The sequence below is a fragment of the Lingula anatina genome, chromosome 2 (genome assembly GCF_051362555.1).
Source record: "Lingula anatina isolate TDL-2025a chromosome 2, LinAna3.0, whole genome shotgun sequence".
NCBI lineage: Eukaryota > Metazoa > Brachiopoda > Lingulata > Lingulida > Lingulidae > Lingula > Lingula anatina.
The window spans coordinates 25310600-25336295 of record NC_141768.1 but is presented as its reverse complement, the minus strand read 5'-3'; the positions used below and the strand labels follow the sequence as shown (position 1 = coordinate 25336295).

Genomic DNA, 25696 nt, shown 5'->3' with positions numbered 1-25696 from the left:
GATCTAGCACAGTACATGTACGCATGGAGTATGCAATTTATTATGGCAGCTAATATTGATAAGGTGACCGGATGTGAAAAATATGTAAGATGTTGTAGAACTTAGATATAATCTGTCTATATTTCTATATAAGATTTTTCTAACATTTAGTTTTTGATATGATGATCGAGTTCTCAAATGAAAAGGGATTTTTTCTTACAAAGAAACTGAGCACTTGCTTATCTGAATCAACACCAGCACTGGTTTCCTGAACTATAATTACTTTTCACAAAAATATTGATTCTCCCCTGGTAACTTACCTTCTTAAGTTCTCACTGAACTGCTTTTTTAATCTCTAGACATCACTAATGCTGCCTTCGTAATATTTAGTTACATCGCTGTTGTGGTTTTCACACCTTTCTTTAATGGAAAGTTCAAACATTTTGAAGTAGATTGATGACTAAGAAAGCAGCTTTGATTTTAAGCTCTCCCTTTTTCAGGACTTTGGTGAACAAGAAAAAGCCATTTTGGCGAAAATAAGCAAAGTATCTTATAACAGATATTACTACATTTATGGCAATATTTACTTGAGCCTGTGCACCATTTCAGAAAAGCATGAATTTCAAGTAAGTATTATTTTGATTTTGTATTTAGGACATGAGTTTTTTTTTTCACATTTACATGTAAGTGCATTTAAAAATAGTATGACAGTGTTTGATATGCAAATATACTGAAATCTAACTAATTAAAAAAAATCTAATCTGAACTCTTTCTGAGGAAAATTTTGCCATCATCATAAATTAATTATCCTTTTATTTTAAAATTGTTATTTCTCCTGTCTTAAAAGCATGGTATGGTCACTCACTAATAAAATTGAATTAAAGTCAAAATGTAATGAATATATTAAGATATATGTAGGTAACTGTGTACATAATGTACTTGACTCAAATCAAGTAAATAACAAGCTTTTTTCTTTTATTAACAAACAGAAGAATGGTTAGGAATTACTGTATTAAAAATAAATTATTTAGATAAACCAGCTCATTATTTGTTTGTTTACATTTTTGTTTGTTTTGTTATTTTTGTTTCAGAATCTCATGGTCAGTTACTTCAAGTAAAAGGAAATGTTTTTGTTTGCTTAAGTTTTTAAAACCCAACTTTTAAAAATATGTAATTTTGTTTAAATCAATATAGACTGTTTAAAATAAGCCATGTGCATTATGTGAAAGTGGCTATGCATTATGTTGGTTGCCAGGAAGTGTAGAATCTTCCGTAGTTGTGCGAGAGCCAATGTTCAATAATCCTGGCTAAATGATAGGTTTACTTGCACATTATTCATCTTATGAGACACCTATTTCTGCCTTAACCAAGATAATGTCAAATCTTTTCCTGGATATTTTGTCTGGGGTGCTTTATATCCTGCACATAACGTACCTTGCATCCAGACTGTCATTAGTGTATTTTTTCACAAATGTGGTCTGAAAAAACCAGGAAATTACAACCCATTTCCATAGAGATTTTATTCCGACTTTGAACACACTGTACACAGAGGATAAATGGACTCTGATAAGACCCAGGTTAATGCCAAACAGTCAATATTGAAGTCCATTATATCTTTTTGTATGACAGTGTTTGCATAAGGCCTCGCAACATGATAAATCTGTCATGCCCATTCACTGCCTTGTAATAGCCATGCTTGTGCCATCACTGGCTTGCCTATGATGGTATATGCTACATGCCATGATTGACCTGTTCTTGTGATCTCTCTCTTTATACTACAGCCATTACTTGAAAATTAGATTTTTTTGCCAGAATTTATGAGAGCGGAGAATCGACGTAACTAAGAAAATGATGGATCTGGAATGTGAGGTAAGAGTATTAAGAAGTTAATCAATGAAGTGCATGTTTCAGTGAGGTGGGGTTGCCACAGAGGCTTTCCCAGTTCAGTGGTCATCTGCAACTTCACATGGTGCTGTAGAATATAAGAAAAATCTGGGTAAGTAGCCTTAAACTTGATATTATTTTTAACAAAGTAAAGCATATTTCATTTTGATAATTATAGTATGAATGCTTTCTTGGGGCTATTCCAAAAAAACTATACAAGCAATAAATTTACCTGTATCTTGTTTCATATAAAAAATTAACTTTGGATTTATTTGATGTTCTTAGATTAGTTCTGTTTTGAAAATGACTCTGGCAAGTTGGATACTTATTTCTTCTCTGATTATGAGAATCGGCATTCTTTCAAAAAGTTGATATTTGTTACACAACACTTGTTGCGATGCCAAAGGGAATTCATAACATTACCTCATAATACAACCACAATCAGGTAGATACCATAAATCTGATTTGCAGGAACTTGAGGTTTTTGAAGACGCCTACGTAGACACAGCAACAATGTCTCAGAACAAGAGCCAATCTGGTCACAGTCGCCTCAGAACTGTTGCCAGGACTGGAGGGATTCTCAATTTGAACACCAGCTTGAACTCTACATTGAATTCAAGTGATGGTTCACAGGCATGGAATGAGATGGTAGGAATACATATTGGTAACTTTTCTCAATTGTAATTACATGTAGTTTACACCAAATTTTGGAGGAAGCTCATTAAGATTCTTGTAACCTCCACAAAATGTCTCTGAAGTTGTACATGTATATTAGCAGGCTGGTTAAAAAATCAGATTTAAAAGCTTCTTTTACGCAAACTTTTAACCAGTGCACCAAATTAAGTGTATTTTTTAAACAAATTTGACATGTTATGGAAAACATTGTCATGTTGATTTCAGAAAAGATCAAATTCTCAGTCTGCTAAAACGAGGAGAACTCCCAGGGCCACTGAGCTCTCTTTAGGAGGCAACTCAAGTAAGTTGAACACCTGGGTGGTAAGACATAGTCAAACTAAATTTTCTTTTTTTTTTTATTTAATAAAAACAAACATATTTTTTTCAAGAATTTTTCAAGAATCTTAAAAGACAATTTCAGCAAAAAAGAATGTATTGTGTGAAAAAACTGTGAATTGCACGTCATGAAATGATATGAATGTTATCACCAAAAACAAAGATTTAAACACATCTTTATTTTCTGTTTATTAGTATTATTATTATTATCATTATTATTTTCCATGATAAACTTAATACCAAATTTCTATGTGCCATGAATGAGCAAGAATTCAGCAGGATAATTACGTGTTCATCTGTTGCTGAGTAACTTGTAACAAGCATTTAAGTCCAGCACCTGAAATCAATAATGGAGGGCTTTGTCCAGATAATGAACAGCAGAGAATTGATTTTTTTATTGATGAACTTTATACACACTGTACATTGTATCAAATATAGATTGTAAATTTACAGCAGGAAATTAAAATGTTAGGCTGAAAGTATGACAAGATATTTCAGTTCAATTTCTACAACAATAAAATGATATATGATATACATGTGTTATCTGAAATATACAGTACATCAGTTAAATGATGAAAATAATATTTGAGATGAAACAGATGTGTGAAATAAGAACCACACTCTAGTAATTGGTCATTGTGATGTATCTTTTAATAACTTTTAGAAATGTTTACTCAATTTGATATCAGGTTTAGTGAATAAAACCCTAAACAATCTTAACTGCTATTCATCCAATAATGACAGTTTCCTTCGTGATAAAAAAGTAAATAATTTATGTAAAGATTAAACAAGTTTTTTTCTCTTTGAGGCATGGTTGACCCATTATCAAACAGGGAGAGACAAGTTTAGTCAATTTCCTTTTTTGCCATCTTTGCACGTAATACAAGTAAAAATCTATATCACCAAATTTCCTTCATGTTCCAATTTTGAAGTACTACATGGTTCAGTGAAAGGACTGCAAGTTAAGCTTTTTTTATTATCATGTCAGTTGCCAGTTTTAGTGCCTTCCAAGAGGAAGAAGACAGAGGTAAAGTTACAGAAGAAGACCCAGAAATTCATCTTCACTCCATGCTCAGGGGCCCCTTGAAAGAATGCAGTCGGCAACGCTTGAGAGCTGTTCAGATGAGTTTACGTAAATATGGGTCCAATGTTGAGTCGAGGGTAACAAGCAAGGAACTCTTTCAGGTGCTTCAGGTAGGCTAAGGTCATTTTTACATAGAGAGTTAAACTTAACTGATGCAGTTTGTACCAGTTCACTTTTAGAAGTTTTAACATTAAATTTAGCTACTGAGGGTTTTACTACCTTTCACAAGCACTCTTACTACAAGTTCTCTTCCTCCTGCAAGTTTAGTTAAGTAAATTAATAATTGGCTATGTCAAGCCCTGGGCTCTGTTTAGGTGACAATCTTATGTTATTCTAGAATAAATTGTTTCATGCAGGCATTTAGATATATTGGGAGAAAGAATATTTATTTGTAAGCAAAGTTGAGGTTAATTTGGTTAACATTTGTATGGTATTTGATGATTACCATTTAGCTTTATCAATTATTTATTTATTTATTTATTTATTTATTTATTTATTTATTTATTTATTTATTTATTGTAAACATTCAGACATGCTTTTTTAACATTTTAAGAAACCTTTGAAACCCATGCTAAAACAAAATTGAACCATTTATTAATATTTAAGTTTTGCATGTATTGATTTTAAGCAGATATAACTATTTAAACAGCCAAATAGTTTTCTGCTTACTGAATATTTAGCCAACAAAACTGTTTCAAATATCATTTTTACTTTTCAGGAAAACAACTTGAAAATTCCCAACAGAGTTTTCCAGATGCTAGTGGAAAGATTCACAGACCAAAAAGGAATAGATTTTGAAAAACTCTACAAATGTCTTGTAACAGCACAGTCAAAGACAGGTGTGGTTAATTTTATTAACTTTATTTTCATGAATATTCATTATATACTGGAAGATTTTTATACACAGAGGCATTAAAAATTTGGTGACAGTTTTACCGTGACTGCCAAACCATACTTTGGTTTTACTACAAATTTCAGGGGAGCTTCATTTGATAAAAAGGCAGGTTTAGTTAGAAAACCAATTTGATTGAAATATTTTCATGGCAGCTATTAGATTTTTTCATGTCCTTTTGTAATATTTACCCCATAAGTGTCAAATTGCATTTTAGTTGTATTTTACAGGAGATGAACCTGTACACTTGCTATAGATTGACAATATGTGTTATAATAAGAGAACCATGAGTTAAAATTAATTTTAAATTGAAAGGATTCCAAACTCCAACAAAACTTGTTTAAATGTGGTTGAAGATTTATTCTATAATTTTTGTATAAAGTAAGTGGTCTGTTAAATTTAGGTTAAATAAATATGTATATATTTTTTCTCTTCAGGCAGGGACAGTGTTATTGCCATAAATACTCGGAATGACTTGGATGTGGACAAGTGCCAGTCCCAATTAACACAGGAAGAGAAAGACGCTGATCTCCTGAGAAGACTGGAGGAACAGATGGAGCGTGGAGGGGAATATTTCGATGCGGAGGAATTGAAGCAGTCTTTTCAAACCCAAGATTCTAACAGAACAGGGAAAATAGCGAAGAAACAGGTACATGCTATTTTATAAGAGTTAAAACTATGCTTAGACATGGACTAGTGAAACAGCAAATATACTGATACAGGTATGTGTAAAATTTTGTGGCACACTTAAGCAATGCTGAAAACAAAAAATTGTTAAGAAACAAAACAGCAGCATTATTTTCAGGTGTCCTTCAACTTAAGACAATTTATAAGAATATGTGTCGGAGTAGTAAATGAGAATAAAAACACAATTTTGTTTTTCCTCTTTCCTGACAGATGTTGGAGATTTGCCTGAACCACCAAATCCCAATCTATGGAGCTCTCTTAAATGGCATCATGAACAGGTGTGATGACGAAAAGAATGAAATGATAAGGTAAGTCAGTATTAGACAGAAAGAAAAAAAATGGAAGCAAGGAGACAGAAAAATCTTAAGTGGGTATCTGAACTTTACTCCTAAGAGATGAAATGGATTCAAATATCACAGTTTAGCGCTTGCTGTGTGAAATGTGATCTTAATGATATTCTTCTTTACCTGTATTACATATCCCATTACGTTTACTTTATGAACATAATTAGGATACCTAACTACATTCAGACAACAGTTAGCTTCTTAATGGAGTGTTGTAATGGGTTGTTGTCTGCTTCCAGCTGGCCTGAAATGATTAGTTTTCTGGAAAGATCCTGGCAGAATTTGGTGGAGAAGAAGCCACAGGTTTTGAAACGACCACAAACTAGTTTGTCTCAATCCATGAGCAGTATGAGTCATACTGTTTCTTTTACCATGGGAGAGGATGCACTTAATTCTTCTGCAAATGAGGTAGCATTTCTGGGGACATGTTTCAATGGATCTCTTGTAATTCTTTATAGTTTTATTATCATTAAGTCTATAGGATAGTGATAGTGTATTTCACTGTGACATCTTTGTCATGGGTATGGTACAACAATAGTATACATATTAAATGTAATAATAATAATAATAATAATAATAATAATAATAATAATAATAATAATAACGACAGTAATAGTAATATTAAAAAGAATGATAATGAAGATAATAATGCTGATAAATTTAATAACATTATTAATATAATATTTAAGAACATTTTTAATATAATTAATAATTATTTTGAGAAATATTAAGTTTATGATTGAAGAATTGGTGTTACTGAGAATGTTAATTTGTATCCTTAGTCCCAAATGACAACACTAAATGTTCTAAATAATTGTTCTAAATAATACTGATCAGGCCTATAGGCAAATGTGGGAGGTTTGAAAGAATCTCCTTTTAGGCTGGAGAAGGTTCAGTCTGAATCAAAGTCAACTAAGGGGAAAAGGGTCCACTTTTTGGAATAAGAACCTCCTTTTGAAATAGACTGGCTACAGGTCTGCTGATACATATTGTGTGTGTATAAATATTAGTATCCTGCATGATATTGATGTCAATTCCTTCCTTACCTAGGTCCAAACACCAGTGAATGCCCAACCACCACCAGCGCTCCCTGTAATTCCAGAGCAAGCTCCACCACCCCCTGCTGCACCCCCTCCACCCCCTCTCACCTCCACGCCTAGACCTAGTGCACTCCCAACCCACACCCTAGCCATGTTACCTGAGCATGCTGAGTCTTCCCCTGCAGAGGCTGTGTCGTCCCCTGAGAACACCTTGCCTATCAGTCATCACTCCCAGGCCTCAATGGACTTCAACACATCACAGACATCTCAACAGATGCAATCTCAACTGAACATGAGTGGCAATTCTTCTGCTGGAGACTCCTCATCTCAAGTGTCTCAACAAACACAATCACAACCAAAAACAATCGAGGCTCAACCTGCTGTTGACCCTAAATCTGAAAATGTTTCTCAAGTCAGTACAAAAGCAGATCCTCTTCCACACAGACAAAACAATGAATCCAAGGAAAAAAGAGGACCATCATTTGAGGTTATTCCAGATATTAATGAAATTTGTAAATGGTTTGAATCAGAAACAAAAGCTAATAATCAATCCATAAAAACGCCTCAGAAAAAGGAGGCACACGCGCAAGCACAAAATGAACAAGAAACTGCTAAAAAATTGATGTCTGTCAGGTCAGATGATGCATCAGGCAAAGAGAATACTCAATCTGACTATTGTACAGTTGTTGATCTATCAGACAAAAATCAATTAAATGCCAGTGAATCCATAAAAGTCAATGATTCAAAATCTTGGTCTAACTCAGCTCAGTTACCTAAAAAACAAGCATTTACAGAGGCAGAGCAAGACAAAGCCAAAGATACTCCTAACAGAAAGAAAAGTCTACCAGCATATACTGCATCCACATCCAAATCTTCATCATCTAAAAACTCTAAGCGACCAAAGTCTAGCACTAACAGACGGACAGAGAGACGTGGAAGTGATGACTTTACTGCTCCTACGCTCTCATCTAAAAATAAATCCATTCGTAAAATTCACTCTGCCTCCACTCATTCCTCACAGCCTAACCTGAAAGAGACCCCAACCAGCAGGGAAACGACCTCTGCCAAGAAAGAAGGAAGAAACTCAAGTAAGAGGAACATTTGTGTCTGGTTTGCTTAGTGTCCTTAATCAAAAGTATGTGCTTACATGCAGTTAACATGGTAGTTTTAAGCATGAGTGATTCTTATTTAGCTAGTAGAATTGTAATCTGTATTTTAGAAGCTTTGCATTTAATTTCAGGCTTGGATTAGACAATACTGTTGTTTTGTTGAAAAAAGGTGAAGAGTAAAAAAGTAGAAAGCATTGATGAATTAAAGTAGATAATGTTATTAGAAATAGATGTAATTATTGTGTGGCTCTCTAGCTGTTGCTTTGTGTTTACCATGTCCAATATAGCTATATAGCTATACATATATATTACCAAGGTGGCAATTTGGGTAAACAAAAACCATCCAGGAGCAGTCTTAGGAGCCAGCAAAGTAAAGGTAACTAAGAAAAGTACTTAGTAATCATACACCTTCATGAAGGCACAGACGGCAGCACAGTTCTCATTCTTCTTATTTTGTTTAATTGATTGATGATTTAATCAGTAGATAACCACCAAAATGTAATTGATTCCAAGTTAGCCCATTTCAGACCTATCCTGAAAATAAAATCAAAATCTGTTCATAACTTCTTGAGTTAGGCTGTTTGAACCTATTACAAACCAACTAAGGCAAAAACAACATCCTTGGCAAAGGTAATTATATAATGCTAATTAGTGCATGTTTTTTTTTTTTTTTGGCTGTTAGAAGTTTGTCTAGTAAAAATGTAGATGCATTGTTAAATATGTTAATAATAATAGAATATCCTCTGTATTAAACTTGATCAAAGTTCGCATAATATTTTAGTGTCAGATCATAGCCTTTATTGAAAATCTGCTAGAATATTTTCATTGTAGCTATAGATGTGGTAATAACTTAGCTTGTACATATTTCACACACTTTGTCACTACTTGTTACTTTTAGTATAAATTATTCAAAACTACTACACCATGCAGCATGTACCAGTATTATCAATGTTATACCTTGGAAAATTTTACACATTTTTCTTAACTTTCTGTTTTCCAGAGTTTAAAAAGACAACAGCTCCAGTTCAGACAGCATCTGGGTTCTTATCATCTGTGAAAAACAAACTTACAGGTAATTGTATGATTTTAATTTTCTGTGACTATTGTGACTTTTAAAACAATTATATTTTATGGCATTTGTAGAGGCATTGTATTATGTAATGGTTATATGCTGTAGATCCCTACATTTCATTCCTTGCTTTCAAAGGCCGGAACTCCCAGATTGGTATGGGCGAGGAGATACAGTCTGACAGGCCCGTCACCTCTCACACAATTCATGAGGAAGAACAAGGGTGCAATGAAGGTATATTATTGCAATGTGTGTATGTGTGTGTGTGTGTGTGTGTGTGTGTGTGTGTTTTTTTTTTGTTCCAGTTGATTTCAGATTTTGTTGTCTCAGGCCTACCCAACTACCAGACTCTGCACCTACGGATCCAGAATAAACCGGTTTATCAGACCACACTGCCCGTTTTCAAGGTGTGTGTCAGATCGCATTACAGAGTATCAGCCACCACACCGATTTTGCCTGGTGCCCGATGTGATAGCAATGATCCTAAGCGGGGTTGGAAAGTAGTGCATCTCATCTAGATTCATGCGCTGCTGCAATTTTCCCTGTTTATGCTAAAATCTGACAATACCGCAATTTTTAACATAAAATTTAGGTTCAGACATAGCCAATGATGTTTTGTAAATAAGAACTTGCAAACTTATATATTAATTTAGAAAAGTAGACCTAATTTTGATAGCAGAAGCATATTCTGTCGGGGGGTTAAATATTTTCATGACTACCGGGATGGACGATATTGAGGGCAGGGGTAATCCTAGAGAGGGGTGAGAAACGTCCATTGTTCTCGTCAGCGAGGCTGGCCTTTTTCAGGGTATGTACACACAGACAAAAAAACTAAGTATTGTGGGAACGTTACTAATGAAGCGACTGGTAGTACTAGTAGATATCAGCCTGTAGTCTTGAACAAGCGCCTCGATGACGAGTGAACAGTTGTCAAAAACAAAAGACCCAGGTGTGGTAGTTCAACTACTGTTCATGCGTGCCGCAACGACCAAACCTAATTGTTCCTCAAGGTCACAAAACAATAACCGGTATTGACGGCTAGGCTCGTCTTAATCATAAAAGTAGCGCGTTTCCACCCCCTGATTGAGGGAGTCGTCTGTCACCATATTGTTGTATTCATACGACTCCTACTTGACGAAAACGATGCGCGATACCCGGATGACAGATAGGCTTACAAAATTTGTGATGGGGTATGATACTCTGTAATGCGATCTGACGAACACCTTGAAAACGGGTAGTGTGGTCTGATATACCAGTTTATTCTGGATCCGTAGGTGCCGAGTCTGGTAGTTGGGTAGGCCTGTGTCTTATGGAAACTTTTATAGGATTAAATCAAATACTTTAGGTCAGCACCTTATGAGCATGGAAAATTAATAACTTTGAGATTTTGTTATGCACAATGCACATTATACTGTGTTTCTTTGTCTGCATCTGTTTGATGAACATTTTCAAAGATACTTCAGATGGCCAAAATGCAGCAACTTCAACTGACCTCCATGCAGAAGTAAGCTCCCCTCCTCCACCCCCAGTACAAGCTGAGGACAATACTGAAATTGTGATGAATATCAAGGGAAAAGATACAAAGTTATACATCCCAGATGTTTACCTGGGGAAACAACATGCTATTGATCCACCAAAAGAAAGACTCAAATTGGAGTGGGTGTAAGTAGTAATTAACTGAATAGTTTCTTTTATTAGGGTTAACTGTTATATTAAAGTCATGGAGCTGGTGGACAGGTTTCAGAAGATAATTAACGCAGCGTTTTAAAAGTTTCATTTTTTTTCATTTGCTGTCAAGGACAAAATTGATAGGGTGCATGTTTTCATTTGAAATGTTAATATAAACTTTTATATCCACAGATATGGATACCGAGGCAATGATTGCCGTAGTAACATCCATATTACAAGTGCAGGGGAGATCTTGTACTTTGTGGGCCCTATATCTGTACTGTATAACAATGAGTCACACTCACAGAGACACTACAGAGAGCATACAGAGGACATCAAATGGTAAGATAAAACAATTTCAGTTTGCTTTTTTATGGGGGAGGTAAAGTTAATTATTTTCTGTATTCACGTCTTTATAATAGATATTTTTCTGAATAAAACAATGCTCATTTTCAAAATTGTTACTTTATAGAGGGAGTTTCGTATATTTTTAGTACAAACTTTAGACATCATATATGAAATGATAATTGATTTATGAATTTGAGTATCATTTGAAAATGTTCATTATATATCACAGTTAAAACTGATATTTGATTTTATTTTGCAGCATGGCATTACACTCTAATGGTGTTACCGTGGCAACTGGACAGGAGTCCTCCAAGCAGGAAAACAATGTAAGAAACTAAGACGCCAAAAGAATTCCGTGTAATCAGCCTCTTACAAGTTGTTACTTTCATTTTTATTATGCAAGTTTCATGCTGTGGTCCTATATTAGTATATATTCTGGAGCATCTAGTATCTTCAAAAGTAACAATTGGACAGAATCTTTTTTATATTGTTTTGTTTTGTTTTCTTTTTTTTTTTTGACAGGCTCATATCAGAATCTGGCGTTGTGACACTTTGCAAACTCTCCATGTTTGTGGCATGGGTTTTTTTGAGAAATCTGTGGTGTGCATGGCATTTACCAGGATCAAGGCAAGTGTATACATATACTTAAATTACAATAGAGGACAAATTCCATGCATTCAAAACTCTATTAAAATAGGCCTTGTTTATTTTTTACCCAATACTACGCTCCCCCATATGCCCCTTATTAACTTCACCTTCACCATTCATCCAAAACAATTTACCAAAATAAAATTTAAATTTGTTATGTGGTAATGCAATTCATTGCTACATGTACATCTTATTGTCATGAACCTTTGTTGTGATCTTGAAAATCAAAAAAATTTTTAAACCAATAAAAAATAAATAACCAATATAATCTGAATTTTTAGACATGATAAATATATTTATATAATTGCATATCGATCACAAATTAAAACTCCTTTCATTTTGATAGAGACATGGTTATACTCTTTGTCTTTAAATCAATTTTTCAAATTACTTATTATGATTTTTAGTTTTTACTGGTGATTAAATTGAAAGTTCAGATTTTTAAAGATAAAAAACCTAGGCTTCTTTCTCACTTTAAATTTTATGTGCATATTGTTGTATATTTCAGAAATCACATGGAGATTCAATGGATTCTAACTCTCAGTTTAAAATTCAGGTAAGCAATTGAAAATGTTCTCTGTACTGCTATTCCTAGGTAAGAAATAAAATAAAATTTTAGTTGCTCAACACTGTGCTACAAGCACTGTTCTTCCTTTTTTTATGTACAGACACAGATGTGTCTGTACATATAGCCATCATCTGCGTCTGTCGTCGTCGCCGGCGTCGCCGTCGTGCACTTTCACCGATAACACGATAAGTGAAGAACCGTTTTATCTTTTGGCTTGAAACCTGCAGAACTGATGAATATTCATGATACGCAGGTCAAGTTCGAAAATCAGCATGAATGGGTGACTTATAGGGAAGTTATGCTGTTTTTTCACTATTTTCAGCATATATGCAGCACCGATAACACGATAAGTGGAAAACCATTTTACTTTTTGGCTTGAAACTTACAAAACTGATGAATATTCATAATTCGCAGGTCAAGTTCGAAAATCAGCATGATCGGGCCATTTTTAGGGGAGTTATGCTGTTTTTTCACTTTTTTGAACATATATGCAACACTGATAACACAATATAAGAAAATTATACTTACAGGAGTGGTCAATCTTACTAAAACGCAGGTTGAGTTCGAAAATCAGCATAAACGGGCCATTATTTTAGAAGTTATGCTGTTTTTTCACATTTCCTCAGATTCAATTCTTAAGCATGTTAACAGTCTCATTATTTAACTAATAAGATACGTAAAAGTGTTAGCTTGATATTGCCTGCATCTTTACAACATTGTTAGTTGATTATGTAAAAATGATGGTAAACTTGATATCGTGTAATGTGTAATAAAGTGTCAAAAATGGAAATAAACTCATATCTAGCAGTTTGTTAGATTCAATCATCCATTATGTTCAGAATCTCAGAATGGAGGAAATTGGACATTTAACACTGCTCTATTGATATTTTTCCCATCTCATCAATTTTCTTAGTTGGTCATATAAAAATGGCAGTAAACTGTTTATTTTGTTTTATGTTAAAAAAGTGTTAAAATGAAAATAAACCCATTTCAGAACAGTGCTGTCTTGTTTATATTTTGGCATTTTTAAGATGTGACTTTGAAGTTCCATGAGCCTGCAGACCTTTGCTAGTCACATTTTCTGAATGTCCATGTTACTAATATTCTATTATTAAAAATTGATGGTCATTATGCTGTTAAACATTATGTAATGTTGCATCAAAATTTGAAGAAACCCCTATTTTGGGCACTGCTCCCATGATGACCATTTAAGGAAAATCATGTCACTTACTGTTTTCAAACTTACAGGAAAGACATATGGGTCTAAATTACAGCTTCAGTAGGCAATGCAGTCTGTTTGGTAATATTTTTCTGGCAATTAAACAGTTTTTTGTGAAAATTTTATTTTTCACTTATTGGCATTTTCAAGGTGTGACTATGAAGTTCCATGATCCTGAAGACCTTTGCTTGTCACGTTTTCTGAATGTCCATGTTACTAATATTCTATTATTAAAAATTGATGGTCATTATGCTGTTAAGCATTATGTAATGTTGCATCAGAATAGAAGAAAACACAATTTTTGGTGCCGCTGTCATGATGACCATTATGAGAAAAATGTGTTACTTATGACTGTCAAACCTTTAAAAAAGAAACACTGGACTAAAATGCAGCCTGACTTGGAAAAGCAGTCTAATTGGCTTCTTTTTCTGGAAGTTATACATTTGAGTGAAATATTCATTATCTTTTTGGCATATTCATTGTGGGACTCGGAGCTCCCATGGACATGAAGGCGAATGGTAATCAAATTTTCTACATGTCCATGCTATTTATAGTCAATAATCAAAAATTGTTGATAATTATTCTACAATTTATTATGTAATGTTACATCAAAATTGACAACAATCTTTTTGCACTGCTACTGCAAACATTATGAAAAGAAAACTGTGTTACTTATTATTATTTTTAACTTCCAAGTATGATTTTAAGGATTGGCATGCAGTTCAGATTAGAAAGCCAGGTCAATTGGGTTATCATTTATTATTGAATTTATGCAATTTTGTGTGAAATTTTCATTTTTCTCATTCTGGCACTTTCTAAGTATAAACTTGAACTCTGATGGGCCTGAAGCCTTATGCTTTTACTTTCGTCGTTGTTACCTGTTGTGCATAATTAAAATTTGATGTTGACTGTGCAGTTAAACATAATGTATTATTGCATCAGAATTGGTAGTCTCCTATTTTGTGCATTATTGTTTTGTGCATTTCTTAAGATGTGACTTATGGGCCTGAAAGACCTTTGAGAGGGTCAGTCTGTAAATTTCCCTTGGGTATCACTTAGCTTAGTTCTGAGTTATAAATTCATTTGCCTAATTGATTATTAATAGGCCATTAAATGAGATTACATAAAGCACACTTGTTGATATCTCCCTGTAAACTCCCAAAGGTTAAGCTCTCGAGCTGCTAGATTAATAATAAGGAAGCAGTGATAATTATGGAGGTAAATTATGCAGGTAATTATATATATATATATATATATATATATATATATATATATATATATATATATATATATATATATATATATATATATATATATATATCAAACACGAAGATGAAAAGTTTGAATAGCAACATCATTGGAATTATATTTACCTCAGGCTCTGCCAAGGAGGTTATATTTTCACCCCTGTTTGTCTGTCATCAACATAACTCAAAAAGTTATAGACTGATTTCGCTGAAATTTTCAGGAACTGTCAGAAGTGGGCCAATGATTAGTTTTTGGTGGTGGTCTGGCTCAATTATCAATCAATAATCAATAATAATCAACAATTGCTGCCTTGGCCTGCACTCTTGGAGTGCTTTTCTAGTTTTGTTATGTTTTCCTTTATAATTTTTTCTCAAACACTTGCATTTGTGACTTTTAACTCAAATCCGTTCGAGGCTCTGCACATTTTCTGTATTTCCACAGAAGCAGTTGTATTGTTTTTATGTCTTTAAACATTATGTAATATTATTTTATACACTGTCATCATTTTTCAAATATTGAGACTTTCATCGTGCGACTTTGGTCTCTCATGGTCCTAAAACTGTAATCTTATTGAAAGGGTAGATTGAGACCATCTTCTGGGTCTTCCGGAAGACAGTCAGGTTATTAAGTTTATATTGCCTGGTATCTATTTTTTCTTCTGTTGGAAGACCATCAAAATGGAGGATGGATCAAAATAGATACTTTGGAATACTGTCAGAAAATATCTCTGGGTCCGCTCATGTTATTGACCATTTTACCTGTTGTGCATGATTAAAATTCAGTGTTGACTGACAGTGCTATTATAAGCATTATTTATTATTGCATCAAAATTGACAAAATGACCTATTTTGCATCTTTATTTTCTGTTTTTTGTCTGTACATTTGACAGCTTTGCTGCCTTGTTTTTATTAATTACCAGTTTTTCAAAGGGATACCAGTTTTTCAAAGGGATATGTCAGGTACCCTGACAGCACACCTCAGGCTATGGTTAGGGACACAAAAATGCTGGAGAACTATTTTTTTAATTGAAATCTTTGTTGTTAATTAAAGAAATTATCAAATTAACTGATGTTTCGACATGTTTTGCAGGACCGTCTGGTGGCAGTAGATGACAGCGCTGAGCATGTCATGAGCATTTGGGATGTCAGCCTCGGGAAACGCCTGGCCCACGTTTTGGTGAGTGATGTATGGCCGGATAATGTCAGACACTAAAAGTAAAAACATATTAACTTGTGCTGCTGCCATTGCATAATTGTTTTCTTTTTTAAATGTATATAGATTTTACTCTGGGCTTCATAGACTGGGTTCCCATACCTACATCAATCTAACATGATTGATCCATCTCTGAAGGGTTTCTCGCCAAATTGCTTTCAGCTTAAGTGGCTTAGATGTCTGGCATGCCTACTGAAGCTGCTTAAAGATAATTAATTAGCCCCTAGTTGATAAAATTTAGCGAGAATCCCCTCAAAGAGAGATCGATCCACAGTTAGTAGTTAATAGGGTTTGGGAATGGTCCCATAATTTACAAGTCAATTATAACAAACAGCAGTGGAATAGGAATACATTCTGATGAACGTTTGTTGCTGAAGTTCAGAGTGATGAATTTGGGGAGCTATGAAAATTTTAGTTTTTGTCTTTTATCTTTCATTCAGATAGGAGTGGATGTTATTTGCGATGTTGGGTTCAACCCCAGAGATCCTGCAATCCTAGTCACCATTGGAAGAGAACACATTGCGTGGTGGAAAGCATATGTGGAGGGAGGCATGATAGAGATGAATGGAAATCCCAATTATGAGGTAATTACGACATTATTTACTGCATTTTTTTCTCAATTTTTAAAAGTCATTTCGATTCCATAACTGACATGTTTTTTAAGGACATTGCTGTAAGTGCACTGAAGCTGCTAGCACTCCCGTGTTTACATTTTTTTGTCATAGGTAAAAACAAGTGACATGATTAATGCTGATTATTCATTTTTCTTTTAATTTTCACCACTTGCTTAATTTCAGATGTTTTATGAATTGAAAATGGCACAGTGAATCACAGTGAATAATTCAAAATACTCTTTTTCATGCAGAAACACAATAAAGCCAGGTTCATCATCTGTATGATGCACAATGACAAGGGGGACCTTGTCACTGGAGATTCAAATGGTACTATATACGTTTGGGGATATGGTGGCAATGTTATCACAAACTATATCAAACATGCACATGAGGTAAGTCGATTTGTATAATGGATAGGAATTTAGCAGTATTTGTAGTGAAATCATTGATATTTATTAGAATATCTTAATCATACTTGAATCATAATTGAAAATTCTGCAAGTTCAAAAAACAATATTGTTGGTCCAGATGTGTACAAGGAATATTTTAGGTTCATATTTAATCATGTAGACTTAAAAAGGTTTGACTTTATTTTTGTTTGGAAAGATAAAGTATCTTGCATATAACTTTATTCAGGGTCCAGTGTTTTCCCTTCTATCATTGAGAGGGACGTTACTGTCAGGAGGCAGAGATGGCAAACTGTGTGCTTGGGCATGGAATAAAAATATGGATACTGCTGGTGAAATGAAGGTGCACTTCAATTTTGTTGTTTTGTTCAGATTTTTAAGTCTGGAATATCTTTGAGAAATGGCCCTGGCATAACTTCAGAGGCAAAATTTCACACAACATATGACATTGTATTTTATTTTTCAATGAGAAATAAAGATGACATCCAGTTAACATGACATAAGACATTATCATTCACTCTTTTAATTTTAGTGTCAATAGAAACAGCTTTTCACCATACATATAACACACCCTGAGTGTAAGAGGTTACTGAAAACTCTCCTGTTCAGCAACAGCAAAGAAATGGTAATAAATGTATTAGAGCAGGGGCGGATCCAGAGCTATTTACTGACAGTCTTCCAAATTATCCTTGTTGATATATCGTCCAATTTTGACCGTCTTCCAACAGAAAAAATTAGATACCCGTCAATGTTAACTTGAAAGTCTGACCATCTTCTGGAAGACCCAGAAGACGGCCTAAATCCGCCCCTGATTAGAGGATAGTGTCAAGTTACCTCTGAAACTCATAACACCATGGTAAGATTGGGGTTCAATTTGAGCCTGTATACAGCAATTTCAAAGGGGGGGTCTTTTTCCGGAAAAATTGAATTTTTTACCTCCTTAAAAAATGGCACAGAACCTATTAGTACCCGGTATATAAGATATGGATTCTGAGCACATCTTCCCATGCCAAAATGGTTGTTCTTTTGAAAACCCTTCCATCCCCCACCCCACCCCACCCCACCCCCTGCATGCTTTCTCTCTCTTGCAGTAACTGTGTTATCACCCATCTTCCAGTTGCCTAGAACAGAGGGTGGGTTGAGGATGATCCAGGTCTGCGGGGACAGACTGCTGTGTGGAACCACCATGAATGCCATAGTCTCTGCCAAGATGGCTTCCCAGGGCCTTCCTCTCAGTGATCTCACTCTAGAACCAATACCTTTAACACAGGTGACCAAATTTACAGCAGATTTTAAATAACAGAATCCATGTTGTATTTATTTCCAAAGGCCAACCACAATTTTGAGAGTATTAGATGAACCTTTGATTCATACCCTTTTTTCTACCAGATTGATTAAAACAATAACAAGTTAGATATGCGTTATGGGTTTCAATTACAATTGCTATTGATTTGCATTGTAAGTTGTAATATCTAAAGAAAGGCTTAGCTGGAATTGGGGGGAGGAGTACAAGAAGCCTCCATGCTAAGGTACAAAAGAAACTTCTTTTGGTTTTGCATGCTAACATTTTAAGTGAATTATTTATATAATTATTGTATTAATGTTTTAAAATTTTAGGGACATTTTGATGATCTAAGGGGTCTTTCAGTTGTTCATAACTCAGAACACAGTGGCTGGTTTCTGACAGCAGGTTATGATGGTATACTCTGTCTGTTTGATGCACAGACAAGACGGGGCCTGTGGAAGGCTTACCTCAAGGTAATTAAAAGAGAGAGACATCTAATGCAAGATGATTAAAATAATGTACAAATTATTTTTCACTTTTACTTTTTCTAAAAACATTTTGTTGTATCACCACACATTGATATGTTGTACTAATATTTAGGTTTAGAATCACTGAAACTTTATTTGTTTATTTATGTTTTTCTACAGAACACCCATGTGACATGTGTAGATGTAAGTCACTCAGGAAATCTACTAACCTTGGGAACCAAGGATGGAGGGTATATAGGGCTGAAAGTTATTCTGAGAGAAACTGGCAGAAATCATCGAATGAAACTGTATTATTTTTAATTTATTTTAAAAATTATAACTTTTTAAAATTTCCACCATGAAATTGGTATTTGATTAATGAAGGTGAAATTGACTTACTCGTTTGTTCACATTTTTTCTTTAAAATATATATAAAATTTCAAGTAACTGCAGGCAACTTTATCTTCTTATTTAGTGTAATCCTCTTGGAATTTTCATCTTCAATGAATCTCAATGAACAACACAGGATAAAATTGAACAAACACAGGATTGACAAGATAGCTTTTGCCCCTGGTTGGTACTCCTGTTTTCTTCCTCTTTGTGTTGCTATTAAAATCAGAAGCAGGATTTTCATATGTCCTAGAAGATTTAAGTTAATAATGTTGAAAACATGTTGTTATTATTGGTGTTGTGATTATCATACATTTTATTTGTTTTCTCATTTGGGTGATTGAAAATTTAATCACAGACCATGATGATAATCAGCACATAAAAATATGAATGAATTTGTTTAAAGCAAAAAAAAAGTTAAGATAGGGCTCATCCCCCTTGAAACTTCAGGTCAATGTAGATCGATCCAACTCCACGTGAACTCATCTGGCGTTGAGTAGAATACAGAAAAAGCTGGTGATTATACAATCAAGCACATTGAGAACAAGAGGAGGTGTATTAATCTGTTATTGTTAAACTGATTCCATTCAGCGAGAGTCCCTGCAGAGTTGGATTGATCTACAAGGATCAATAGTTTCAGTAGAAATGAGCCCATAGTTAAACACAACATGGGAAATACATACAAAGTAGTTGTTAGAATACGAGAATTCTGGAATGAAGAGCAGGCTTGTGATAAGGTGATTGTGGTTTCAGATTGCTCTATGATAGCTGTGGCCAGTCACAACAGCCCTCTTCATCTTATCCAGGTGGATGTTAATGAGATGATGAACAGGCAACTAGAAGTAGTTGGGGAATTCAAAGTAAGTTTTCACAGATGAAATGGAGTGAGTAAATGTAACCACAAAATATTTTTGCCACAAAATTGATTTTAATTTTACCTATTTTATACAAAAATATAGTTTATAAAGAAATTGCCTCCTTAATCAGCTGAGAAATTGATTTTAAAGATGGAGCTAATTGTGCAATATTTACTTAGTTTTGAGACAACTCACTTATTATAATATCCTATTTTTTCAAGATTTTTTATTTCTTAGTTACTCACATAAATGCTCTTTCTGACAAGAAGCAAACTAACTTTTCAAAACTTGAATCAGCATTACTATTTACAAAAACACCATTTCATGGAAACTAATCCATTTTGTTTGAATTAAATAAATAATTATCATACTTTTTTCACAATGGTTTAACATTAAGTGTACATTAATTTATATAGGGTTTGTTATTTTTTCCTTTAAGGGCCACATGTCTAGTATAACGGGCCTTGACTGGTCAGTGGAGAAAGTTGAAGGTAGCTGGATTCTACGAAGTAGCTGTTGTGACCACACTGCAAAGTTCTGTAAGTATTTTCTTTTTAAGTCATTCATCAAGCTAATTTAATATGAAATAATTAAAAATAAAAGAATGAAGCTGGCATATTTTACACACAAACTGAGAGAGAGAGACCCATATGTGTACTGTGGAAGAGTTGACTGTAGTTTATTATGTATGATTGTAACTTTTTTTTGTCCAGGGGATACCAACCTCTTACAAGAAATAACAGAAATCAAAACACTAAGGAATGTGGACTGGGGATCCATGCAGTGCACTCTAGACTACACTGTAGCAGGTTGGTACATGGATGTCTAGATGTTGGGTTAATTCATTTAAAAACAAATATATCAACAGTCATCATGATACACTTGGTTTTTATTAACTTATTGATAATCTGAAACACAGTTTAAGTTTTGTCTCACTGTTAGCTGGCTACCTGATGATGCAAGTAACCCAGAATGGATTTCAAGGAAGATGCTGTAATGAATGATGAATCTTTACCATCAGGGATGGTCAAATTCTTTTTTGTTTTTTTTTATTGAGCTTCCCCTTTCTCTCGTGCACACATTTTCATGAATTTGATCCAACATATTACGAATAGGTGTGTGGAAAAGCAAACAAGCCCAAGAGGCAGACATAATGAGCTTGGATGTGAATGCTGCTACTAATATACTGGTCATGGGAGATGGAAGTGGGAGACTAAGCTTATTCAGACATCCCTGCAGTCAAGACGGGGTAAGCCTGGTCCAACATCTCTTTCAGTATTATCTGAATGGGCAGGTTAAAAGGGGATGTCTATTGAAAAAGGTTTTTAGACCAATAAACTTTGGAGTTTGATATATTTATTAACTTTTCCTTGATGTGACACAAATGGAAGTGCTATTACTATACTGAATCCAAATCATTTTAACACCTAAGCCCTGAAAGGATATATCAGATTTTTTACAACTGGAACAAAACCATAATTCTCTTTTTGTAATTTTGTATATTTTTATTAAAGTGAATAATGTAATTTTTTTGTTTTTTTTTCTTCCCAGGGTTTCAGCCACACCTATCGTGCCCACCGCTGTGTGTATGGCGTGAAGTTTACTGCTGACAACAGTCATGTAATCAGTGTAGGCGGCAGAGATACATGTGTCCTGCAGTGGAAGATTATCTGATCTAACAAAAGTATATTTTGCAACTTACATATGGAGTTAAGTTCACGATGGACAACAACCAACTGATCAGCATTGGCAAGGGAAATATTCAAGTGAAGTACAGTGGAATACAGGCCCGTAGCCAGGGGGGTTCAAAAGAACCACCCTTTCTGCTGGGAAAAGGTCCACTGCGGGTAACTTTTTCCAGAAAAGAAACCCCCTTTTGAAATTGCTGGCTACAGTCCTGGAATATATTATCTGCATCGCAATGATTTGCGAGATTGGCAAATGAATAGCCTGGCTATTATTTAAGAGGGTTATCTAATGGAGGGGCTGCACTCAACATAACCAGTTAACCTGACTTATATTAATTGGACCAAACAGATCAAAGAGAACCTCTGAAAGGGAGCAAAAACCATGGTAGCGTAATTAACAGTTAGAACCAGTGAAAACATTGCGATACAGATTAAGTGTACCATGTGATGTGGAAAGGGCCTTACAGTGGTACAATACATTATTGAATATTTATGGAAGAGTCATTAAAAAAAATTTTTACTTTGAACAATTAGACTTTCTAGATTCAGTTGTTGACATATTTTAAACAGCTGTAATTAGAGTTCTCTTTACACCAGTATTAATTGTTTCATATTACCCTAACTTTTAATAGAAATGTATTTATGTTGTGCAATATTTTCTCAAGTTTCAGATTTGTATGTAAATTTACCTTTATGATCTTTTAAACTGTGTAGATTATAGATAGCATTTACAAAAAAATCATCAAAGACTTTTGTTAAAAACATAATTATTCCTACTTTATTATTCACAACAACTTTACAAACTGTACAATACATTCATAGACACACATGTATTGGGCAATTTCTTCAATGTTTATATATATATTAAGATGAGATATACAATATTTTCTTCTGCCATTTTAAATTACTGTTTTGATATATAAATAAAACATAAAATGTACACCAAAATCTTGTCTATGTCTATGCAAGTAGAATTCAAGTACAAAATCATTGCTAAGGGAATCTTTGTCATTTCAATAACAGATCAAGTCAGTGTGAAAAAAAAAAGATGAAAGTGTATACTATTGAAAATCTATGTTGATATCTTTATAAGGCTCAGTTTATTGATTTTTTTAAAGTCTGCAACACTTGTCATCAAAGGACAAGAATGAGATCAAAATCCATCATCTTCATTATTAAATCAATTCTGATTCAGTCCACATATTTGAAATGAACAATCATTCAACAGCATGCACAAATCTAATGATATCCATGGCTAATATCCATACCAAATGATGTCTATTAATGTCCTACATCCACTACGTATCTCCCGTCATAATGGCCTGGAATTCATCTTCATTGACTGAAAAACAAGCATTAGCACTTATTCAAGATTTATTTATGCAATTTCATATCTTTCAAGCAAAGTTATGGTTATGGACATGTGTAAACTACATATCATGTTTCTTGATTAAAATGGTAAATGGTATCTGCATGACTTTAAAATGACCAAACTCAACATGATAAGAGATTGCGGTCTGCTTATATATTATATTTCTTTATATACTGTGATATACTGGGCATGAAAAGACCAACTGTATGCATGCTGTTCTATTTAGTACTTACTCTCCCCATCACCATCTCTGTCAAATTCATCTATCATGGCTCTTAATTCTTCATCTGTCATATTTTCTCCAAGTTCCCTGAAATATTTAGTAGTTTTATTTTATTTCTGATTTCACAACAATATTCCCATTAGTTGCTCCACTGCTGTTTTTATGCAATTTTCCATAAGTGAAAATTCTACATAACAGATTAAAAGATACTTGACTCTTAGAAAATCAACCAGTTCTTCATTCATAGGCTACTTTCATCCACTAGAACTTATCTCAATTGCTGGTGGCTTATAGCCTTGCTTGCTATCATAACTAACATGCTCATGTACTATTTAAAATGTTAACTCAAGTAGTGCCAAGATATAGAAAATGTAAGGAGAGTCACTGACACAAATCTGTACAATTTTTTTAATTCCAAAGTAGATTTTTCTTTAGCATTCAAAAACAAAGAAATGAATGCTTGCACAAGGCTAAGATAAATGGCTAAGACCACCTACCTTGCCACCCTTCTGAGATTCCTGATGCTAATTTTTCCTGTGTCATCATCATCAAAAAGTTTGAATGCTTTAAATACTTCCTCATTGGGATCTCTCTCCAGCATCATATCTGTCACTGAAAAAAAAAGCATTTCCATGTGATGAGAATTTTTTTTTTTTTAAATACCCTTTTAACTCAAATAACTTAAAAGATTTGATAATCTTTTCCACTGAGTGCAAACAAATGTACCCTCTTTTTTAAGATGAGTTTTTCAAACTTACAGCCAAACTGTGTCATGGAAGACATGTTAAAGAAATCTAAGAATCTCTATTCTAAATGTCTCACTGGTCCACGTTACGAGGAAATGAAATCATGACACATGAGTGTCACATTATTCTGAGTGTACAAATATATTAACTCAAATTTCTGTACTATGCCTTTTTTAAAGATGAACCCTCAGGCCTGCATTGCATATGCTTACAGTTCTTTCCTTACAAAGACTGGCCTTGAATGTCTTCCCAGCATATAAAAAAAAAACGTACTTACTGACTTCATTAAAGTCCTCAAATGTGATTTTTCCAGTTCCCTCCCTGTCATAGTCCCTGAGTACTTTCAGGACATCTGCTTTCTTCACATCAAATCCCAATGCTCGCATTGCAACCTGGAAAATATATCAGTATGTCAACTGAAATGCCTTACCAACCTAACATCTTTCACATAGTAATAACCGTCTTTAGAAGCCAGCCTTAGTGTCATGAAAAAAGGTGGATAATATTATTGTTGTCTTATTTTACAGTTTATATTTAAACAATCTGCCATTCTCAGGATACAAAAAATTTTCTGTGTCAGCTCAAGAAACTTATAAACTTAACTTGCCTTTAATTCATGATAGTCAATTGCTCTGTCTTTGTCAGTATCAAACAAATCAAAAGCCTCTTTGATCTCTTGTTTCTGTTCTTCTCCAAGTTCCCTCCTCTTCCTCCGTTTGCCCTTGTCAAGGGAAAATTCTGACCTAAAAATACACCATGCAAACATATCGTGCAGTCATGAGCCTAGGTTTCCAAAAAAAAAAAAAAAAAACTCAGAACTAGATTTTATTGTAGATCTTAACAAATCTCAGGAACCATCAGAAGTGAGTTAAAAACGTTTCTGTCTGATCATGTCCAGGTGCACTGTACAAAGCTACACAGCCTACACTGTAGATATTGTCCAATCCTGCCATGTAAAATGCATTTAATTCTTACAAAAGTAATCAATGGTTCGAATCCTATTTTCTCCCCCAGATTGCTACAGAGGCAAGGCTGACCATCATACAGTTACATTTACTTACATCTTTCACAGTTACATTTACCTACATCTTTCACGTGTACATACGTGTTATTGTATAAGTAGTGTCAGTAAGCATAAATAGGAATACTAACTTTTAGACGGTGAGTTTTACCCATGCATGAAACTATTGTTTATGGATGATTCATCCATAATCATGATTATGGTGTCTAGACAGTAAGAGCAGACATTATCACTACCAATGCTGCATCACAACTGGCACACTCCACACTCTGCAACACTGCACAAGTTCTGTCATACTCAGAGCATTCTCAAGCAGCTTATTCAATCATAGCCGAGTGAAGGAAATATTTTCCATAATTTTTTCGCTTTGTGCATTGTAAGAGTTACGTGACAGTGATGCATTCGTGAAAATCCCCTTACCTGAGTGACAAGCTCATGTTTCGCTTGGATGCAACTGTTTCTCTTGTTATTTAATTTTTATCATTACTTTTTGGGCTTAAAATCCTTACACAATGCTGTTGGAAACAAAGAAATACTTTTCAAAATGGCGGTTTATAAACAACTTGCTTAGTGATAGATGGCGGCAGTGTAGCACCCTTTTGGAAGCCGTCTTGCA

The 25696-nt window shown here is 34.2% G+C and overlaps 2 protein-coding genes across 3 annotated transcripts; one reads left to right on the top strand and one right to left on the bottom strand.

Annotated features, from left to right (window-relative positions):
• Positions 1 to 1275: 1275 nt before the first annotated feature.
• LOC106177030 (uncharacterized) lies at positions 1276 to 22475 on the top strand. Of its 2 annotated transcripts, XM_013559660.2 has the most exons (30): positions 1276 to 1848; positions 2335 to 2511; positions 2764 to 2839; positions 3863 to 4068; positions 4677 to 4797; positions 5288 to 5499; positions 5748 to 5845; positions 6121 to 6289; positions 6932 to 8009; positions 8347 to 8406; positions 9031 to 9102; positions 9238 to 9333; positions 10563 to 10761; positions 10960 to 11109; positions 11375 to 11441; positions 11638 to 11742; positions 12272 to 12319; positions 15888 to 15974; positions 16451 to 16594; positions 16876 to 17016; positions 17261 to 17374; positions 18149 to 18301; positions 18649 to 18789; positions 18964 to 19034; positions 19259 to 19356; positions 19927 to 20033; positions 20470 to 20569; positions 20744 to 20839; positions 21146 to 21279; positions 21582 to 22475. In XM_013559660.2, exons 1-30 carry the CDS (start codon positions 1828 to 1830, stop codon positions 21702 to 21704), a joined length of 4464 nt encoding a protein of 1487 aa, XP_013415114.2. In that variant the 5' UTR covers positions 1276 to 1827; the 3' UTR covers positions 21705 to 22475. The 2 variants fall into 2 exon arrangements, with proteins under 2 accessions (XP_013415114.2, XP_013415115.2); XM_013559661.2 differs by lacking the exon at positions 8347 to 8406 and having other exon boundaries at positions 1277 to 1848; positions 10554 to 10761.
• On the bottom strand, positions 22469 to 25680 carry LOC106177032 (centrin-3). Its single transcript, XM_013559663.2, has 6 exons — positions 25501 to 25680; positions 24667 to 24802; positions 24337 to 24451; positions 23811 to 23925; positions 23324 to 23400; positions 22469 to 23060 (listed from the first exon to the last, which is right to left on the bottom strand). Exons 1-6 carry the CDS (start codon positions 25515 to 25517, stop codon positions 23017 to 23019), a joined length of 504 nt encoding a protein of 167 aa, XP_013415117.2. The 5' UTR covers positions 25518 to 25680; the 3' UTR covers positions 22469 to 23016.
• Between the last annotated feature and the right edge of the window lie 16 nt (positions 25681 to 25696).